A 17,010-nucleotide genomic window follows, 5' to 3' on the forward strand; every position below is an offset into this window, starting at 1 on the left:
CCGGAGGCCTAATTACACAACAACGAGACCAATAGATCTTCTTGGGATGTTTTAATTTTTGACAAGGACAGTAGTAACATTGAAGCAACATTGAGGCAACATTGAAGCAACATTGAGGCAACATTGAAGCAACATTGAGGCAACATTGAGGCAACATTGAAGCAACATTGAGGCAACATTGAGGCAACATTGAAGCAACATTGAGGCAACATTGAGGCAACATTGAAGCAACATTGAAGTATTGAAGCAACATTGAAGCATGTCACCCGCTCCCTCAGAAAAACCAAAATGATAAACCGGTCCTGATCATTCCAGTTGTAAACATAAAGCATCAACAGGCACTACTCAAACAGAAAGAAACTGCAAAGGAACAAACGTGTCTAGAAATGAGCATTTAAAGAAGAATGCTGACATTGTGAGGCATCCTGACGATGCACAACCCAACCATGTTAACGTGGACAGAACAGAGCCAAGGCTTCATCATGCTGAACGAGACCAAGCGGCAGGGGGACTGCTCAGAAACAAAATGCAGGTCTGAACATATTTCAGTCAACAACATGAACAAGAGTTGCAACAAACTCAGTCGACCTTTACAAAGTCGTCAGGAATACAATGATCTCCAGCTGAACATCATTCACATAACATAGACAATTACATTGATAGGGTTATTCATCTGCATCAGGAAGCTTCCATTTAAGGTGATGGGAAAGAAAAAACATCAGTGTCTTTGAATTTCTAACTCTAGAAATATTGATGAAGGAAAAAGAGAAATGTCATAGTGAGTTGCATAAAGAGCCCCAATCTCAAACATAGACTTAATGAATGACTGGATGGAAGAATAGATTTCAGAAGTCGCTAAATCAAAAAGTTGTATTTGTCTGTGGTGATTTAAGCATTGATTTGTTAAATCTAAACAAACAACAAAAGACAGAATATTTCATAGATAAAATGCACAGTTATAATTTAATTCTGAAAATCACCAGACCCAGCAGGATCATTTGTCAGGAGTCACACACCTCCTCCGGCACCGGATCCTCTCTGGCACTCCTGCAGGCAATCAGCTGATTGATTGCCATGCAGTCTTAAGCCCTGCAGTGAGGGGGGTCCGGGGCCAGAGAATTGTCTATTCCTAGTCCGTGTGGAGAGTCTCCTGTGGGTTGCCCCCGCAGGTGAGTCGGTGTTGTCCTCCCCGGGGAGTGAGTGTCCTCCCCGGGGTGGTTCCCGTTCCTGTTCCGACTCCCGGTTCCAAGAAGTCCCCGTCCGGGTCCCGTCCCGGTTCCAAGAAGTCCCCGTCCGGGTCCCGTCCCGGTTCCAAGGAACAAAGAACGGGGGGAAACTTGAAAAAACTCCATCCTCATTGCCAACATTGTGTATGAATCAGAGGGATGACTACTGTGCGCCTTAGGATCTGGCTTTATTAACACAACTACATTACCCAGGATCCTCTGGGAGTGCGGGCTTTCATCTACAAACAACAGTAACATTTTACAATGGTTATACGTCACACTGTCATCACACACACACACACACACACAGGCCACTGTGGTGTGTAACAGTATGGCTCTTTTGTAAGTTGAGGATGGCCCTGACCTCTGACCTTTCTCGGTTCCCCTGACGTTTTATGTGGAGCAGCTTTGAGGTCATGTTCTCTCACCAGAACAGCGAACTCAAACTCCCAATCTAGATCCAGGCCTCATCCTAAACTCCTCATCTGAAATGAAACCCACAGATTTGCTGTCATTCCAACATACACTGTTCTGTCATACCAAACACTGGACGGTTGAATGTGTGGCAGATGAAAAGACTTTGTGTGTGGAAAAAGAAACTGTCATGTTTCACTCGTAGTGGTTTCCTTTTGGGACTTTATTGGATTATATCTGCTTGATGTATAAAGACGGCAAATGAGGTGTGTGTCGCTCAAATTATTTCACAACTTGGTGGGAAGCACTGATGCCAGAACAACAAACTGAAGAACAAGCTGGACAGTGGGAGTGGCTTTATGTCAGGATGATGACAAAAGTCACAAAAATTGTACTTTCTTTAATTTGACATCAAATCGGTGACACGTTAACAGTTACCTGGTGTCAGTACAGAAGACCTTGACGTAAGAAAATAGTTTTCTTGAACAGAAAGTACATGTTTGAACAGACTCTGGATCTCTCCATCGCCTCTATGACCATCCACAAGAGGCGAAGCGTCGGCCTGCTGCTGGTGACGGGCCTCTATGGTAGTGGTGGGAGTGTGGAGCCAGCCACTTCACAGGACAGTCCCTGCAGACACACCACAGCTTCAGCACACATGTGGTCAACGCTGCTGGAGCTTCATGCTCACGTTCTTCTCAACCGCACTGAACCCCCAGTAATCACATAAATTGCATACACTGAATAAATTGAGTGATTTGAGGTTCATATGCAGGAAGTATACCGACGACAATGTGAACATGGTTTCACCACCTCCACTGATCAGATTGTCATTTCAAGCAGATACTATAAAGCTAATAAGGAGTCTTTACGTGATATCAATTCACTTAGATGACTTGTTGTTAATGGAGCTATTGGTTCTTAGACACACTGTGCAGCTCTCCGTGCCTCTTTCAATGTGTGAGACAGTTGATAACTCTGAGGATCAAGATGCAAAATTAGGATTAAAAACAAAAGAGAAAGGTAAAACCAAAACTGAAGCTCATACTAATTCAAAAACATGTGGATCAATAGAAGACCGACCTGGAAAAGATAAACAGTAGGGACACAGGATACACACTGAAAAATGAAGTTGAAGAACCTGGGGAAGACCACGGACACATGGAGAGAATCAAGACACAGAATAAAAGGGTAATGAGAGGGGGGGAGTAGAAGACCTGAAGAAGGTCGGTAAAAAGAAATGAAACGCAACCAGAACAGCATGAAATACAACGACATCAGGATACAGGAAGGAACCAAACCAATCCAACAGTGCCAGAACAATGGCCCAGAGTATTTATACCTGTAGTACTTCTGACTCTTCCTCTTCTGGTACTCTCTCTCATCCACTATCCACACGGCTCCTTTTCCCCCCTCAACACGCACAAAACACTTGTGGAGGCTGAGGTTGTGCCGCACGGCATTCTGGGTAGAGATAAAGACATGGTTTCATGGTGGTGAAGTGTGAGATGTGATGCGGCTGCAGCAGATCTCAGCTGTGGCGACATGAGAGGCGCAGCGCGGCGACGCCCACCTTCCAGGTGGCCGTGTTGTGTCTGAAGTAGAAGAACTTGGAGGAGAACCAAGTGTAGATCTCATTCAGACTGCGCTGCTTGTCTGGAGACTCCAGGATGGACTGCACACACACACACACACACACACACACACACACACACACACACACACACACACACACACACACAAAGATATACTAAATATGTTGCGTGGTTTTCAGGAAGTGTTCTGTCCAGTAGCCCAGCAGGACTGAAGGGACTCACCCATCTGATGAGATGAGCGTAGGTGTACGGTGGTCTGATGTTGTGGTGTTTGTAACAATCAATGTTGGAGACCAAATCTGTAACACAGTGATCATACTTCATCAAACTGCCTGATTCTAATGAAGACATTATTGAGTTGACCACCACTATTATCTCAATCTAACTTCAGATTAACACATTTAAAATGACACATTTTGGGAAAAAAACAAAAAAACAAAAAAGCACATTATGAACAATCCATCCATCCATCCATCCATCCATCCATCCATCCATCCATCCATCCATCCATCCATCCATTGTCTGCAGCTTATCCAGGCCGGGTCCTGGAGGCAGCAGTCTGAGCAGAGTTGCCCAGACTTCCCTCACCCCAGACTCTTCCTCCAGCTCTTCTGGTGGAACCCCAAGGTGTTCCCAGGCCATAGAGAGACATAGTCCCTCCAGGTGTCCTAGGTCTGTCCTGAGGCCTCCTACCAGAGAGACATAGTCCCTCCAGGTGTCCTAGGTCTGTCCCGAGGCCTCCTACCAGAGAGACATAGTCCCTCCAGGTGTCCTGGGTCTGTCCTGAGGCCTCCTACCAGAGGGACATAGTCCCTCCAGGTGTCCTAGGTCTGTCCGAGGCCTCCTACCAGAGAGACATAGTCCCTCCAGGTGTCCTAGGTCTGTCCCGAGGCCTCCTACCAGAGAGACATAGTCCCTCCAGGTGTCCTGGGTCTGTCCTGAGGCCTCCTACCGGAGGGACATGCCCAGAACACCTCCCTGGGGAGGCGTCCATCTGAAACAGGTGCCCGAGCCACCTCATCTGGCTGCTCTGGATGTGGAGGAGCAGCGGCTCTACTCCGAGCTCCTCCCTAGTGACTGAGCTCCTCACCCTATCTCTAAGGGTGACTGAGCTCCTCCCCCTATCTCTAAGGGTGACTGAGCTCCTCCCCCTATCTCTAAGGGTGACTGAGCTCCTCCCCCTATCTCTAAGGGTGACTGAGCTCCTCCCCCTATCTCTAAGCGTGACTGAGCTCCTCCCCCTATCTCTAAGGGTGACTGAGCTCCTCCCCCTATCTCTAAGGGTGATTGAGCTCCTCCCCCTATCTCTAAGGGTGACTGAGCTCCTCACCCTATCTCTAAGGGTGACTGAGCTCCTCACCCTATCTCTAAGGGTGACTGAGCTCCTCACCCTATCTCTAAGGGTGACTGAGCTCCTCCCCCTATCTCTAAGAGTGACTGAGCTCCTCACCCTATCTCTAAGGGTGACTGAGCTCCTCACCCTATCTCTAAGGGTGACTGAGCTCCTCCCCCTATCTCTAAGGGTGACTGAGCTCCTCACCCTATCTCTAAGGGTGACTGAGCTCCTCACCCTACCTCCTTCCATCCCGTATAGGAGTTTCTGCACGTTAGTAACGCCTAAAATTGGGGAGTGCAAGCCCTCCCTCACACTTGGGAGATCGTAAGATTGACTTGCGTATTCCAGCCAGCTTAGCTCCCCACAGGAATGTGGATATTAACTTGACTAATTTATCGAAAAATGATTTTGTGATAAATATGGGGACATGCTGAAAAAGGTAGAGAAATTTAGGAAGGGTGAACATCTTGATCAAGTTAACCCGACCAGTGAGAGATAGTGGTAAGCCAGACCAGCGGGCAAAATCCTTCTCTGTCTTTTCAATTAACGTCAGCCGACGTCAGCGTATGTTCACCAAAAACCTCGACCAGGAGTTGAGAGAAGAATATTGTTGGAGGTGGACCTTCGATGTTTTCAGGTAAACCAACAATTCTTATGTTGTTCCGGCGGCTTCTACTTTCTAAATCTATAAGTTTAGCTTTTAGCCGAGCCTTCTCCTTGGCTCCGGATGTTAGCTTGGTTTCCATGGCTAGCACATCTTGGCTTGTTGTATCGGCGGATAACTCCAGCGAAGAGAGACGCTTCTGGTGATCCAGAAGTGTGGCCTGAATGTTGTCTAGCTTATTCTCCAGTTTGGAGAAGGCGGTGTTAAATTCCGATGAGAGAGACGTCTTGTGAACCGCTAGCATTGTTGTTAGCGTAGCCATAATGGCGCTCCCAGCCAGGTCCTCATTCTTTTGCGCCTTTCTCTTGGCTCTGCTAGACATTTTGTCATTCAGCGTGAGGAGTTATTCATATTGTTCAGTGTCAGCAGCAGTTAATGCTCTCAGGCGAGCTTTACAGAATAGTAGGAGTTAATTTCGCGGGAGCATGGAAAAATGCGACTACTCCATCTTGTCGCCCAACCGGAAGCTCCTCTTATTAGTGTTCAATAGAATATTGGATCTTATTAGTTCTCTGCAGGCGTCCTATAGCTCAATACAACACTTTACCTTGTGAAGTAGTTTCTATTCTCTTCTAATGAGCTTTTAATTGAATAGTGAATGCTCATTTGTTCTCTGCGGGCCGCCTAGATCTCAGTCCCAAGACCTTAGAATGTCATAGTCACACTGAATTAAACTGGTGAGGGAACATGGAATACTGGTGAGGGAATACTTATCTGAAAATCAGTATGTTCACAGCAAAGAATATTTTATTCTTCAATGAAAAGCGTGAATCATGTGCAGCTATCCAAACGTTTCAATGTTTTCGATCATAGGTCTATAGAATTAGTAACACCTGTATGGATTCTGCCAATAGAATTCCTCAACATCTTGGAAAAAATTCCTCCAAATTCCTCCCCTCTGCTTCAGCATCAGGATGAGTCAGAGAATTACAAACCAATCAGAGGTCACCTTCCAAAAGGTATAGACCACATGGTATCAATTGACCAATCACATTGCTTGTTCCTGGGCGTAATACAAGACAGGAAGACAGTTGGAGTTGTTCATTTGAGCTGATCATTTGCTATATTTTGGCGAAAAAAGATTAATTTACACAAAATTAGACGCTGACAAGTAGTGATAGAATTTATACTCATATTTTAGATGCTTTGAGCGTCTGCTGTTTTTTTCTGCCGTCATTCTAGAAAACTGACCGTCCAATTAACGGCTGGATGACTGGCTGGCTGAAACCATGATAAGGAAGCAGGCACATGGAGAAAAATATTTGAATTAGTACATTGGTACCACATATGAACAAGACTTGGGTCTGGTGTGGAAAAAAAGTTGAATTGCAGCTTTCATACCAAACGGCCACAAAGCAGGTCGGATATGAGTCACTTGTGAGCCAAAAAATCTGAATTGGGTCTCATTTCCCTGCAGGGTGAACAAGGATTAGTGGACTCTTGGCATGGCTGTCCTTTCATTGTGTACAAACTAATGATGGGTATATGAAGCTTTCTGAAGTGTTGGAAGCTTGTATGGATAAAGAGTTCAATACAGTGGTCCCTCGTTTATCGCGGGGGTTACGTTCTAACAATAACCCGCAATAAGCCAAATCCGCAAAGTAGTTAACTTTGTTTTTTACAAGTATTATACTGTATATGTTTTAAGGCTGTAAAACCCCGTCACCACACACTTTATACACTTTTCGCAGACAGGAATTAACATTTTCTCACATTTCTCTTGTTTAAACTCCCAAAGTTGAAACCTTTGTAGATTTTAAAACAGAAACATTCCTCTGCCTTTTGGCTGCGACCGCAGGTGTCTTTGTTGGTGCAGAATGTTTTGTTGACATTGTGGAGTTTGTCAGGAACAAAACTTGCAAACATACAGCACTTCGGAGTTACACTATCGATCAGACATTGATGTATTTGCAATATGTATATGTATATGCAAGTCGAATGCATTCCTTTACACGAAACACAGCATTGACAAGGGTCTACAGTCCCTTAGCCAATCAGGACACAGAATACAATATGCAGGTTCTCCCTTAGCCAATCAGCATGCAGAACACTGTGCAACACTGTGCACGTTCATACGCCTTTTTAAAAAAAAGCATGCAAAATTGCACACAAAAAAATCCGCGAAACAGCAAGGCCGCGAAAGTTGAACCGCGTTATAGTGAGGGACCACTGCACTCCCAAGCTTTTCAACATGCTTCTCTTTGGTTGAGCACAATCTGAAGTATGAACTGAGTTGACAGCTTCTGTTTAATATCATGTGACGGTTCCCTCTGTTATCAGGTTATCTCTTTGGTGCCATGAATATAAATATACATAATTTCCCTCAAGACCACATTAATCAAATTGAACTGAAATGGGCTGAGTGTGTTACCTGGCAGAACAAGTGCAGAACCTGCAGCTCTGTAGCCCTGATGGACCATTTCTTCCAGATGTGTTGAGGCCCGCTGGTCTCTGATAACGTCAGTGACTGGAGGCTGTGGAAGGACCAGAGGAAGGCTGAACAGCATCTTAACAGCGTCTGTATGCATCGATGGACGGCATTGTGACAGCCTCTCCAGGCGGAAAAGCTTTGAATGAAGAATCTAAACAGTCCCTACCAGACTGTGTTCAGAGAGATGCAGTTGCATTGCGGTAAGCTTCTGTTTTTCCTGAATGAGCTGAAAAAGAAACATAAGTATAAAGACTTATTTTTATTCTGACTCAGTTCAAAAGTTTTGTGGGTAAGGTTTATTATCTGTTGAAGAAGATGGCACTTTATTAACCCCCTGGGGGAAATTTCTTCAACAAACTGACGCATCAGTGGACAGAAACATAGCATGGTGCTCCGCGGGAGCCGGGAGGGGGTGAGGGTCTTGCTCAAGGACCTTGATGCATTTTTTTGGATCCAGTTTCAAACACATAAATCTCTTTTATTCATAACACTTTGAACCACAGACCTGACTCTCCATGCACTGAACAATGTCCTGCTGAACCCTCCACTGAGCAATGCTCCGGTCACCAGGGCCGTGTTCAGAATGGAGGTGTCTGTAAAGAAAGAGGGAGAGATCATCATCTTCATCCTCATCATCTTCATCAGCGTCCTCATGCCCCCCCCACACACACACACACACACACACACATACACCTTCTAACAGGCAACTGTTGTACAACAAAACTCATCTGATCAGCACTTTCCAGACATAAACATAAACATGGTGTCATAAACAAAGAAGTACATGAATAAGCAAAGGAACAATGACAGATACAGAAGTGAATGATTTGGACATTTTGAAGAATGGCAGCACATCTCATTCATGAAAGATGGTGTGTGTGTGTGTGTGTGTGTGTGTGTGTGTGTGTGTGTGTGTGTGTGTGTGTGTGTGTGTGTGTGTGTGTGTGTGTGTGTTAAAGACTCATAACTCGTTCATCTGTCTCTGCTTTGGTGACTTCCACAGTGTCACTATTAGATACAACTCAGGTTGCAAAGGGGCAGAACATTTCTGGAAACTTTCCACGGGAAGTTAAGCTGGGGAATTTTGGAAATGCTTCAAATTAAATAAGTATCTATAAATGAACTGAGCAGTGTCACTGAGCGGACGATGCACGTGGCCACCTGAATAAAATGACTTTAGCACAAATGTAGTTTCAATAATACGTTTGAAAAGTCACTAATGAGACGACAATCAAGCGCAGCTTGCTGTGTTGAGGCCTGCAGGACAGGTGATCACATGTTTTAACAACAGACTGAATTTTAACTCATAATTCATATTTCCTACACATAGATTGGTAGTAATTAATTTCAGGGATCAGAGGAAGTAAATGGCTTGTAATGTAACTTGAATATATATATATATATATATATATATATATATATATATATATATATATATATATATATCCCTGAACAGAATCCAGTTACCATCACAGCGGCAGACATCCAAGAAAGAGTCTCAGGTATGAAAAACTGTGTGAGGATCCACACCTCGCTCCAGCACCGGATCCGCCTTCATTGACGCTCCTGCAGGTAATCAACTGATTGATTGCTCCCACATCTTAAACCCTGCAGGGAGGCGGGTCCGGTGCCAGAAGATTATGTCTCTTGGAGGAGTAACAGGAGTGAAGGCATTCCACAACTCCCTCTACAAGCGTCCTCGGCCAGCCTCCTCGCTGTGCAGCACCTCCCTGCTGCCGTCCTTCCGCCTGCGTACTCTGCATCCTGGAGTCTCCACTTCCTCTTCTCCCAGGTCCTGGTTCACAATAAAGCCACTGCTAATTGCACCTGCTCTGCTTCCTGGTCTGCTTCTGGGTTCAAGCCCAACGCACCGGCTCTCGGCCGTAACAAACTGGCCAGCACCAGGCTCTGACATGATCCAGGCCTCCTGGCTAAAGAAACTCACAGCTCTCCATGAGCGCCTGGCAGCACAAATGAACCAGCTGCTCAGAGATGGGACTCGCCCAGAATGGCTAACCATCCTGATCCTGAAGGATCCCACCAAAGGTGCAGTCCCATCCAACTGTCGGCCAATAACCTGCCTCTCCACAACATGGAAGCTCATGTCAGGCATCATCGCGGCTAAGATAAGCGGGCGCATGGATCAATACATGAGCAAAGCACAGAAGGGCATTGGTAGAGATACCAGAGGAGCCAAACACCAGCTCCTAGTTGACAGAACAGTTGCCCAACACTGCAGGTCCCGTAATACCAACCTGTGCACTGCCTGGATTGATTACAAGAAAGCCTATGACTCAATGCCACACACATGGATCACTGAATGCTTGGAGCTGTACAACATCAACAGGACTCTAAGAGCGTTCGTTGCAAACTCGATGAGGTTGTGGAGAACCACCCTCGAGGCCAATGGTAAGCCACTTGCACAAGTGTCCATCAAATGTGGCATATACCAAGGTGATGCTCTGTCCCCACTGCTGTTCTGCATAGGTCTGAACCCCCAAAGCCAAATAATCAACAAGACAGGCTACGGATACCGCCTCAGGAATGGGGCCATGATCAGTCACCTCCTCTACATGGAGGACATCAAGCTGTACGCCAAGAGCGAACGGGACATAGACTCCCTGATCCACACCACCAGGATCTACAGCAATGACATTGGGATGTCATTCGGGCTCGAGAAATGTAGTAGGATGGTGACAAAGCGAGGCAAGGTAGTCCACACTGAAGGGGTCTCACTCCCAGAAGGAACAATAGCAGACATTGAGGACAGTTACAAGTACCTGGGAATACCACAGGCAAATGGCAACCTTGAACAGGCAACAAGGAAAGCGGCAACGGCCAAATACCTCCAGCGAGTGAGGCAAGTCCTAAGAAGCCAGCTCAATGGCAAGAACAAGTCCAGGGCAATAAACAGCTACGCCCTGCCAGTGATCAGGTACCCTGCGGGTATAATAAGGTGGCCAAAGGAAGAGATACAGACCACGGATGTTAAGACACGAAAGCTCGTTACCATGCATGGTGGGTTCCATCCCAAATCCAGCACTTTGAGACTGTATGCTAGCCGTAAGGAAGGAGGCCGAGGACTAGTGAGCGTGAGAGCCACTATCCAGGATGAAACATCCAAGCTCCATACGTACATCAAGGACAGGGCTCCAACGGATGACATACTCAAGGAAAGTCTCAGACAATGGCGAGATGAGGAGGTGCTGGAAGAGGGACCATCATGGGAGGACAAGCCCCTACATGGGATGAACCACCGGAACTTAACTGAAGTGGCTGATCTCAAGAAGTCCTACCAATGGCTAGCGAGGGCTGGCCTACAGGACAGCACAGAGGCCCTCATCCTGGCTGCACAGGAGCAGGCTCTGAGCACCAGAGCCATAGAAGCCCAGATCTACCACACCAGACAAGACCCAAGGTGTAGACTGTGCAAAGAGGCACCTGAGACCATCCAGCACATAACTGCAGGGTGCAAGATGCTGGCTGGGAAAGCATACATGGAACTCCATAACCAAGTGGCTGGCATAGTGTACCCTCTGTGTGGAGTATGGTCTGGAAACCCCAAGGTCACAGTGGGAGACCCCCCAAAGGTGGTGGAGAATGACCGATGAAGATCCTGTGGGACTTCCAGATACAGACAGACAGGATGGTAATGGCGAACCAACCAGACATCGTGGTGGTTGATAAAGGGCAGAGGAAAGCCGTGGTGGTGGATGTAGCAATACCAAGTGATGGAACATCAGAAAGAAGGAGTACCAGGGGCTCAGAGAGGAGCTGGAGAGGCCTGGAAGGTGAAGGTGACAGTAGTGCCCTTGGGGCAGTGACCCCCAGACTGGAGGAGTGGATACAGCAGATCCCTGGAAAAACCTCTGGTAGAGGACCAGGACCCTCAAGCTCCCAGGCCTCTGGTATATATATATATATATATAAATATATATATTAATCTCACCATTAATCAGGATTCCTCCTACAGTAAAGCAAGCTACTAACTAAACCCTTTTTTTGAGGTGACTAAAAGCGTGTACAGAAAGCATTATTCATTCCCAGCAGTCACACAGGTGGAGGTAAACTGCGCTGAAGCCACAGCTGTCCTGGGCTGCTGACAGTAGTTGTAGTAATATTCATAATTGTGCGATGTAGCCACAGCTGTCCTGTTTTATTCCCATAAATTCCTGTTAATTTCCATAAATTCCTGTTAATTCCCATGGAAAGTTTCTACCTTTGATACTTCACGGTATTTTGCAACCCTAGATACAACCAGGTAAAATGCTTAATTATAAAGTCAGAGTCCTTAATATTTCACCAAAAACTCAGGAGCCAATAACTGGCCAATGACGTCACATAATATGATATATATAAATATACACAAATATAAATATGTGGTGCCCAGAATAAGACAAGTAACTGAAGAAATGTTGATAAGTTTACTCACTTTAAGAAGGTTGAAAAATCTTCAGAAAACTCATCACAGCCAGGCCACCGGCAGACACCGTTCACAAAAAGAGAGCTCGTCGCCTGAGGAAAGCTGGAGGAAGGATCATTATCAGATACAACATAATAGTTTTCAATTATACAGCATAATGACAATTTAACATGGCCATCTCATGACTATTTACATTCAGATATAATAAAAAAGAAACAGAAACTTCCAAATACTACCTTTTATCAGGAAGAAGTCTTAATGTCGCCTTTAAATCCGGGGTCTCAAACTCCGGTGCAGGAGGGCCGCAGCCCTGCATGTTGTCCATGTCTCCATGTCTCCATGCTTCACCATGGCTGATTGCAATGAGCAGCTCGTTGTCTGGCCTTGTGACGGTGGTGATGAACCATCAGGACATTCAGGGGAGGAGACGTGGACAACCTGCAGGGCTGTACGTCCAGGATCTGAGTTTGAGACCTGTGCTTTAAGTAGACACTGTGTTAAGCCCTATATTGGCATGGGATTAGTATTACCTAGGAATCAATAGTCATTTGTGAATTGCCTACCCCACTTTGGGGTTTCTTGCAGTACATTTCCATGGAATAATAAACTTTATATTTTACTTGAATTTACTGACATTACACGATATGATGTCAAATCTGTGCATGTTGCAACATCTGGATGGCGTCATTTTGTGTACAGCTAGACCACTTTCTGGTGCCTTTCTGTTCACGCGTTGTCTCCATCTGTGCGCTCGCTGTGATCTCTGTGATCTCTGTGATCTCTGTGATCTCTGTGATCTCTCCGTGCATGGTAATGTTGAGTTTTGACACTTTGGGAGCGGGCATTGCATCGACACACTTGGAATTTCCCTCCCTTCTGATTGGTCACCAAATAAGTCACTTATTCCCGCACAAAAGCCTTTGTGAAGATTGAATTACAGAATGTATAATGGAGGCGGGGCCTGCGTCGTCCCTTTGGGCGGAGCCCGGCCGGGTCCCGTGGGCAATGGCCCGGCCACCAGGCACTCCCAGACTTTGTGTTTGTTTTCCTTTTGTTTGTTCAGTAAGTTTGACCCCTGACCGAATAGGGTGATTTTTGGTTTGTTGTTTTGTATAGAAGTTGTACACTAGAGCACATTGTAAATAAATCCACTACTGCACTAAGAAGTAGTTTGTGGCTGCTTGGCCAATGGAGTGGTGGTAATTTAATGTTGCACTCAGGAGGTCCTAGGCTGCAGCGTAACAACCACATTGTCCCCAGGTCTAGGACTGGTCAGCCACATTGTCCCCAGGTCTAGGACTGGTCAGCCACATTGTCCCCCAGGTCTAGGACTGGTCAGCCACAGTGTCCCCCAGGTCTAGGACTGGTCAGCCACATTGTCCCCAGGTCTAGGACTGGTCAGCCACATTGTCCCCAGGTCTAGGACTGGTCAGCCACATTGTCCCCCAGGTCTAGGACTGGTCAGCCACAGTGTCCCCCAGGTCTAGGACTGGTCAGCAACATTGTCCCCAGGTCTAGGACTGGTCAGCAACATTGTCCCCAAGTCTAGGACTGGTCAGCCACATTATCCCCAGGTCTAGGACTGGTCAGCCACATTGTCCCCAGGTCTAGGACTGGTCGTCCACATTATCCCCAGGTCTAGGACTGGTCAGCCACATTGTCCCCAGGTCTAGGACTGGTCAGCCACATTGTCCCCCAGGTCTAGGACTGGTCGTCCACATTATCCCCAGGTCTAGGACTGGTCAGCCACATTGTCCCCCAGGTCTAGGACTGGTCAGCCACATTGTCCCCCAGGTCTAGGACTGGTCAGCAACATTGTCCCCAGGTCTAGGACTGGTCAGCAACATTGTCCCCAGGTCTAGGACTGGTCAGCCACATTATCCCTAGGTCTAGGACTGGTCAGCCACATTGTCCCCAGGTCTAGGACTGGTCGTCCACATTATCCCCAGGTCTAGGACTGGTCAGCCACATTGTCCCCAGGTCTAGGACTGGTTGTCCACATTATCCCCAGGTCTATGACTGGTCAGCCACATTGTCCCCAGGTCTAGGACTGGTCAGCTACTTTGTCCCCCAGGTCTAGGACTGGTCAGCCACATTGTCCCCCAGGTCTAGGACTGGTCAGCCACAGTGTCCCCCAGGTCTAGGACTGGTCAGCCACATTGTCCCCCAGGTCTAGGACTGGTCAGCCACATTGTCCCCAGGTCTAGGACTGGTCAGCCACATTGTCCCCCAGGTCTAGGACTGGTCAGCCACATTGTCCCCAGGTCTAGGACTGGTCAGCCACATTGTCCCCCAGGTCTAGGACTGGTCAGCCACATTGTCCCCCAGGTCTAGGACTGGTCAGCAACATTGTCCCCAGGTCTAGGACTGGTCAGCAACATTGTCCCCAGGTCTAGGACTGGTCAGCAACATTGTCCCCAGGTCTAGGACTGGTCAGCCACATTGTCCCCAGGTCTAGGACTGGTCGTCCACATTATCCCCAGGTCTAGGACTGGTCAGCCACATTGTCCCCAGGTCTAGGACTGGTCAGCTACATTGTCCCCCAGGTCTAGGACTGGTCAGCCACATTGTCCCCCAGGTCTAGGACTGGTCAGCCACAGTGTCCCCCAGGTCTAGGACTGGTCAGCCACATTGTCCCCCAGGTCTAGGACTGGTCAGCCACATTGTCCCCACGTCTAGGACTGGTCAGCCACAGTGTCCCCCAGGTCTAGGACTGGTCAGCCACATTGTCCCCCAGGTCTAGGACTGGTCAGCCACATTGTCCCCAGGTCTAGGACTGGTCAGCCACATTGTCCCCCAGGTCTAGGACTGGTCAGCCACATTGTCCCCCAGGTCTAGGACTGGTCAGCAACATTGTCCCCAGGTCTAGGACTGGTCAGCAACATTGTCCCCAGGTCTAGGACTGTTCAGCCACATTATCCCCAGGTCTAGGACTGGTCAGCCACATTGTCCCCAGGTCTAGGACTGGTCGTCCACATTATCCCCAGGTCTAGGACTGGTCAGCCACATTGTCCCCAGGTCTAGGACTGGTCATCTACATTGTCCCCCAGGTCTAGGACTGGTCAGCCACAGTGTCCCCCAGGTCTAGGACTGGTCAGCCACATTGTCCCCCAGGTCTAGGACTGGTCAGCCACATTGTCCCCCAGGTCTAGGACTGGTCAGCAACATTGTCCCCAGGTCTAGGACTGGTCAGCCACATTGTCCCCAGGTCTAGGACTGGTCCGCCACATTGTCCCTAGGTCTAGGACTGGTCAGCCACATTGTCCCCAGGTCTAGGACTGGTCAGCCACATTGTCCCCCAGGTCTAGGACTGGTCAGCCACATTGTCCCCCAGGTCTAGGACTGGTCAGCAACATTGTCCCCAGGTCTAGGACTGGTCAGCAACATTGTCCCCAGGTCTAGGACTGGTCAGCCACATTATCCCCAGGTCTACGACTGGTCAGCCACATTGTCCCCAGGTCTAGGACTGGTCGTCCACATTATCCCCAGGTCTAGGACTGGTCAGCCACATTGTCCCCAGGTCTAGGACTGGTCAGCTACATTGTCCCCCAGGTCTAGGACTGGTCAGCCACATTGTCCCCCAGGTCTAGGACTGGTCAGCCACAGTGTCCCCCAGGTCTAGGACTGGTCAGCCACATTGTCCCCCAGGTCTAGGACTGGTCAGCCACATTGTCCCCAGGTCTAGGACTGGTCAGCCACATTGTCCCCCAGGTCTAGGACTGGTCAGCCACAGTGTCCCCCAGGTCTAGGACTGGTCAGCCACATTGTCCCCCAGGTCTAGGACTGGTCAGCCACATTGTCCCCAGGTCTAGGACTGGTCAGCCACAGTGTCCCCCAGGTCTAGGACTGGTCAGCCACATTGTCCCCCAGGTCTAGGACTGGTCAGCTACATTGTCCCCCAGGTCTAGGACTGGTCAGCCACATTGTCCCCCAGGTCTAGGACTGGTCAGCCACAGTGTCCCCCAGGTCTAGGACTGGTCAGCTACATTGTCCCCAGGTCTAGGACTGGTCAGCCACATTGTCCCCAGGTCTAGGACTGGTCAGCCACATTGTCCCCCAGGTCTAGGACTGGTCAGCCACATTGTCCCCAGGTCTAGGACTGGTCAGCAACATTGTCCCCGCAGGTCTAGGACTGGTCAGCTACATTGTCCCCCAGGTCTAGGACTGGTCAGCCACATTGTCCCCCAGGTCTAGGACTGGTCAGCCACAGTGTCCCCCAGGTCTAGGACTGGTCAGCCACATTGTCCCCCAGGTCTAGGACTGGTCAGCCACATTGTCCCCAGGTCTAGGACTGGTCAGCCACATTGTCCCCAGGTCTAGGACTGGTCAGCCACAGTGGTCAGCACCGTGTTGTGGAGTATGAACAGTCCTGCTGAACAAAGGTTTTTTTCGGCAGCTTGTTGACGTCGCTGCTGAACTTTATTCTTGTTCTGATGGCTTCAAAAAGGGCGTCTGCAGGGCCTTTACAGTGTGTTTCAGTTATTCAGCAGTGTACATTTGGATCTATTTGAACATTGCATTGCAGGAACACCACAGTAATGAGGTGTCAAGTCTCCTTCTGTGTTATAGTCAAGTCCATGTCTCTTGCCTGTTTGTCTTGTCTGTGTCTTTGTGCCCTTGTCCTTCATGTTGGTTCCCCTTTGTGTGTTCCAATCTGTGTCAGTGTTTCACTGGTGTCTCCCTTCGCTCCTGTCTCAGTGCCCGGTCCTCATTGTACCTTGTGTTTATGAGGTCTTTCTTGTCTTTTCTCTTGCTTTCTTTGGATTTTTGATCTTTGCTCTCACTTTGCCCACCAACCTGGATCACACCTTTGATAACTCTACTTTGGACTTTTCCATTAAAGTCCTAGTGAAATACAAATTCGACCTCCAAAACCCTCTGGCTGTCGCTTCTCGGGACGTTTTCCTGCTAACTGGCTGAA

The 17,010-nt window shown here is 48.0% G+C and overlaps 1 protein-coding gene across 1 annotated transcript; it reads right to left on the bottom strand.

The window, feature by feature from the left end:
* Window positions 1-2,170: 2,170 nt before the first annotated feature.
* Window positions 2,171-12,934, bottom strand: foxp3b (forkhead box P3b; the record flags this gene model as incomplete). The annotated part of the gene is made up of 9 exons (XM_080496327.1): window positions 2,171-2,270; window positions 2,983-3,104; window positions 3,214-3,315; window positions 3,458-3,534; window positions 7,607-7,709; window positions 7,833-7,892; window positions 8,172-8,259; window positions 12,099-12,181; window positions 12,845-12,934. The coding sequence occupies 9 exons, from the start codon at window positions 12,932-12,934 to the stop codon at window positions 2,171-2,173; spliced, it is 825 nt and encodes a 274-aa protein (XP_080352453.1).
* Window positions 12,935-17,010: the final 4,076 nt, after the last annotated feature.

This window comes from Blennius ocellaris, assembly GCF_963422515.1.
Source record: "Blennius ocellaris genome assembly, chromosome: 5".
Taxonomy (NCBI): Eukaryota; Metazoa; Chordata; class Actinopteri; order Blenniiformes; family Blenniidae; genus Blennius; species Blennius ocellaris.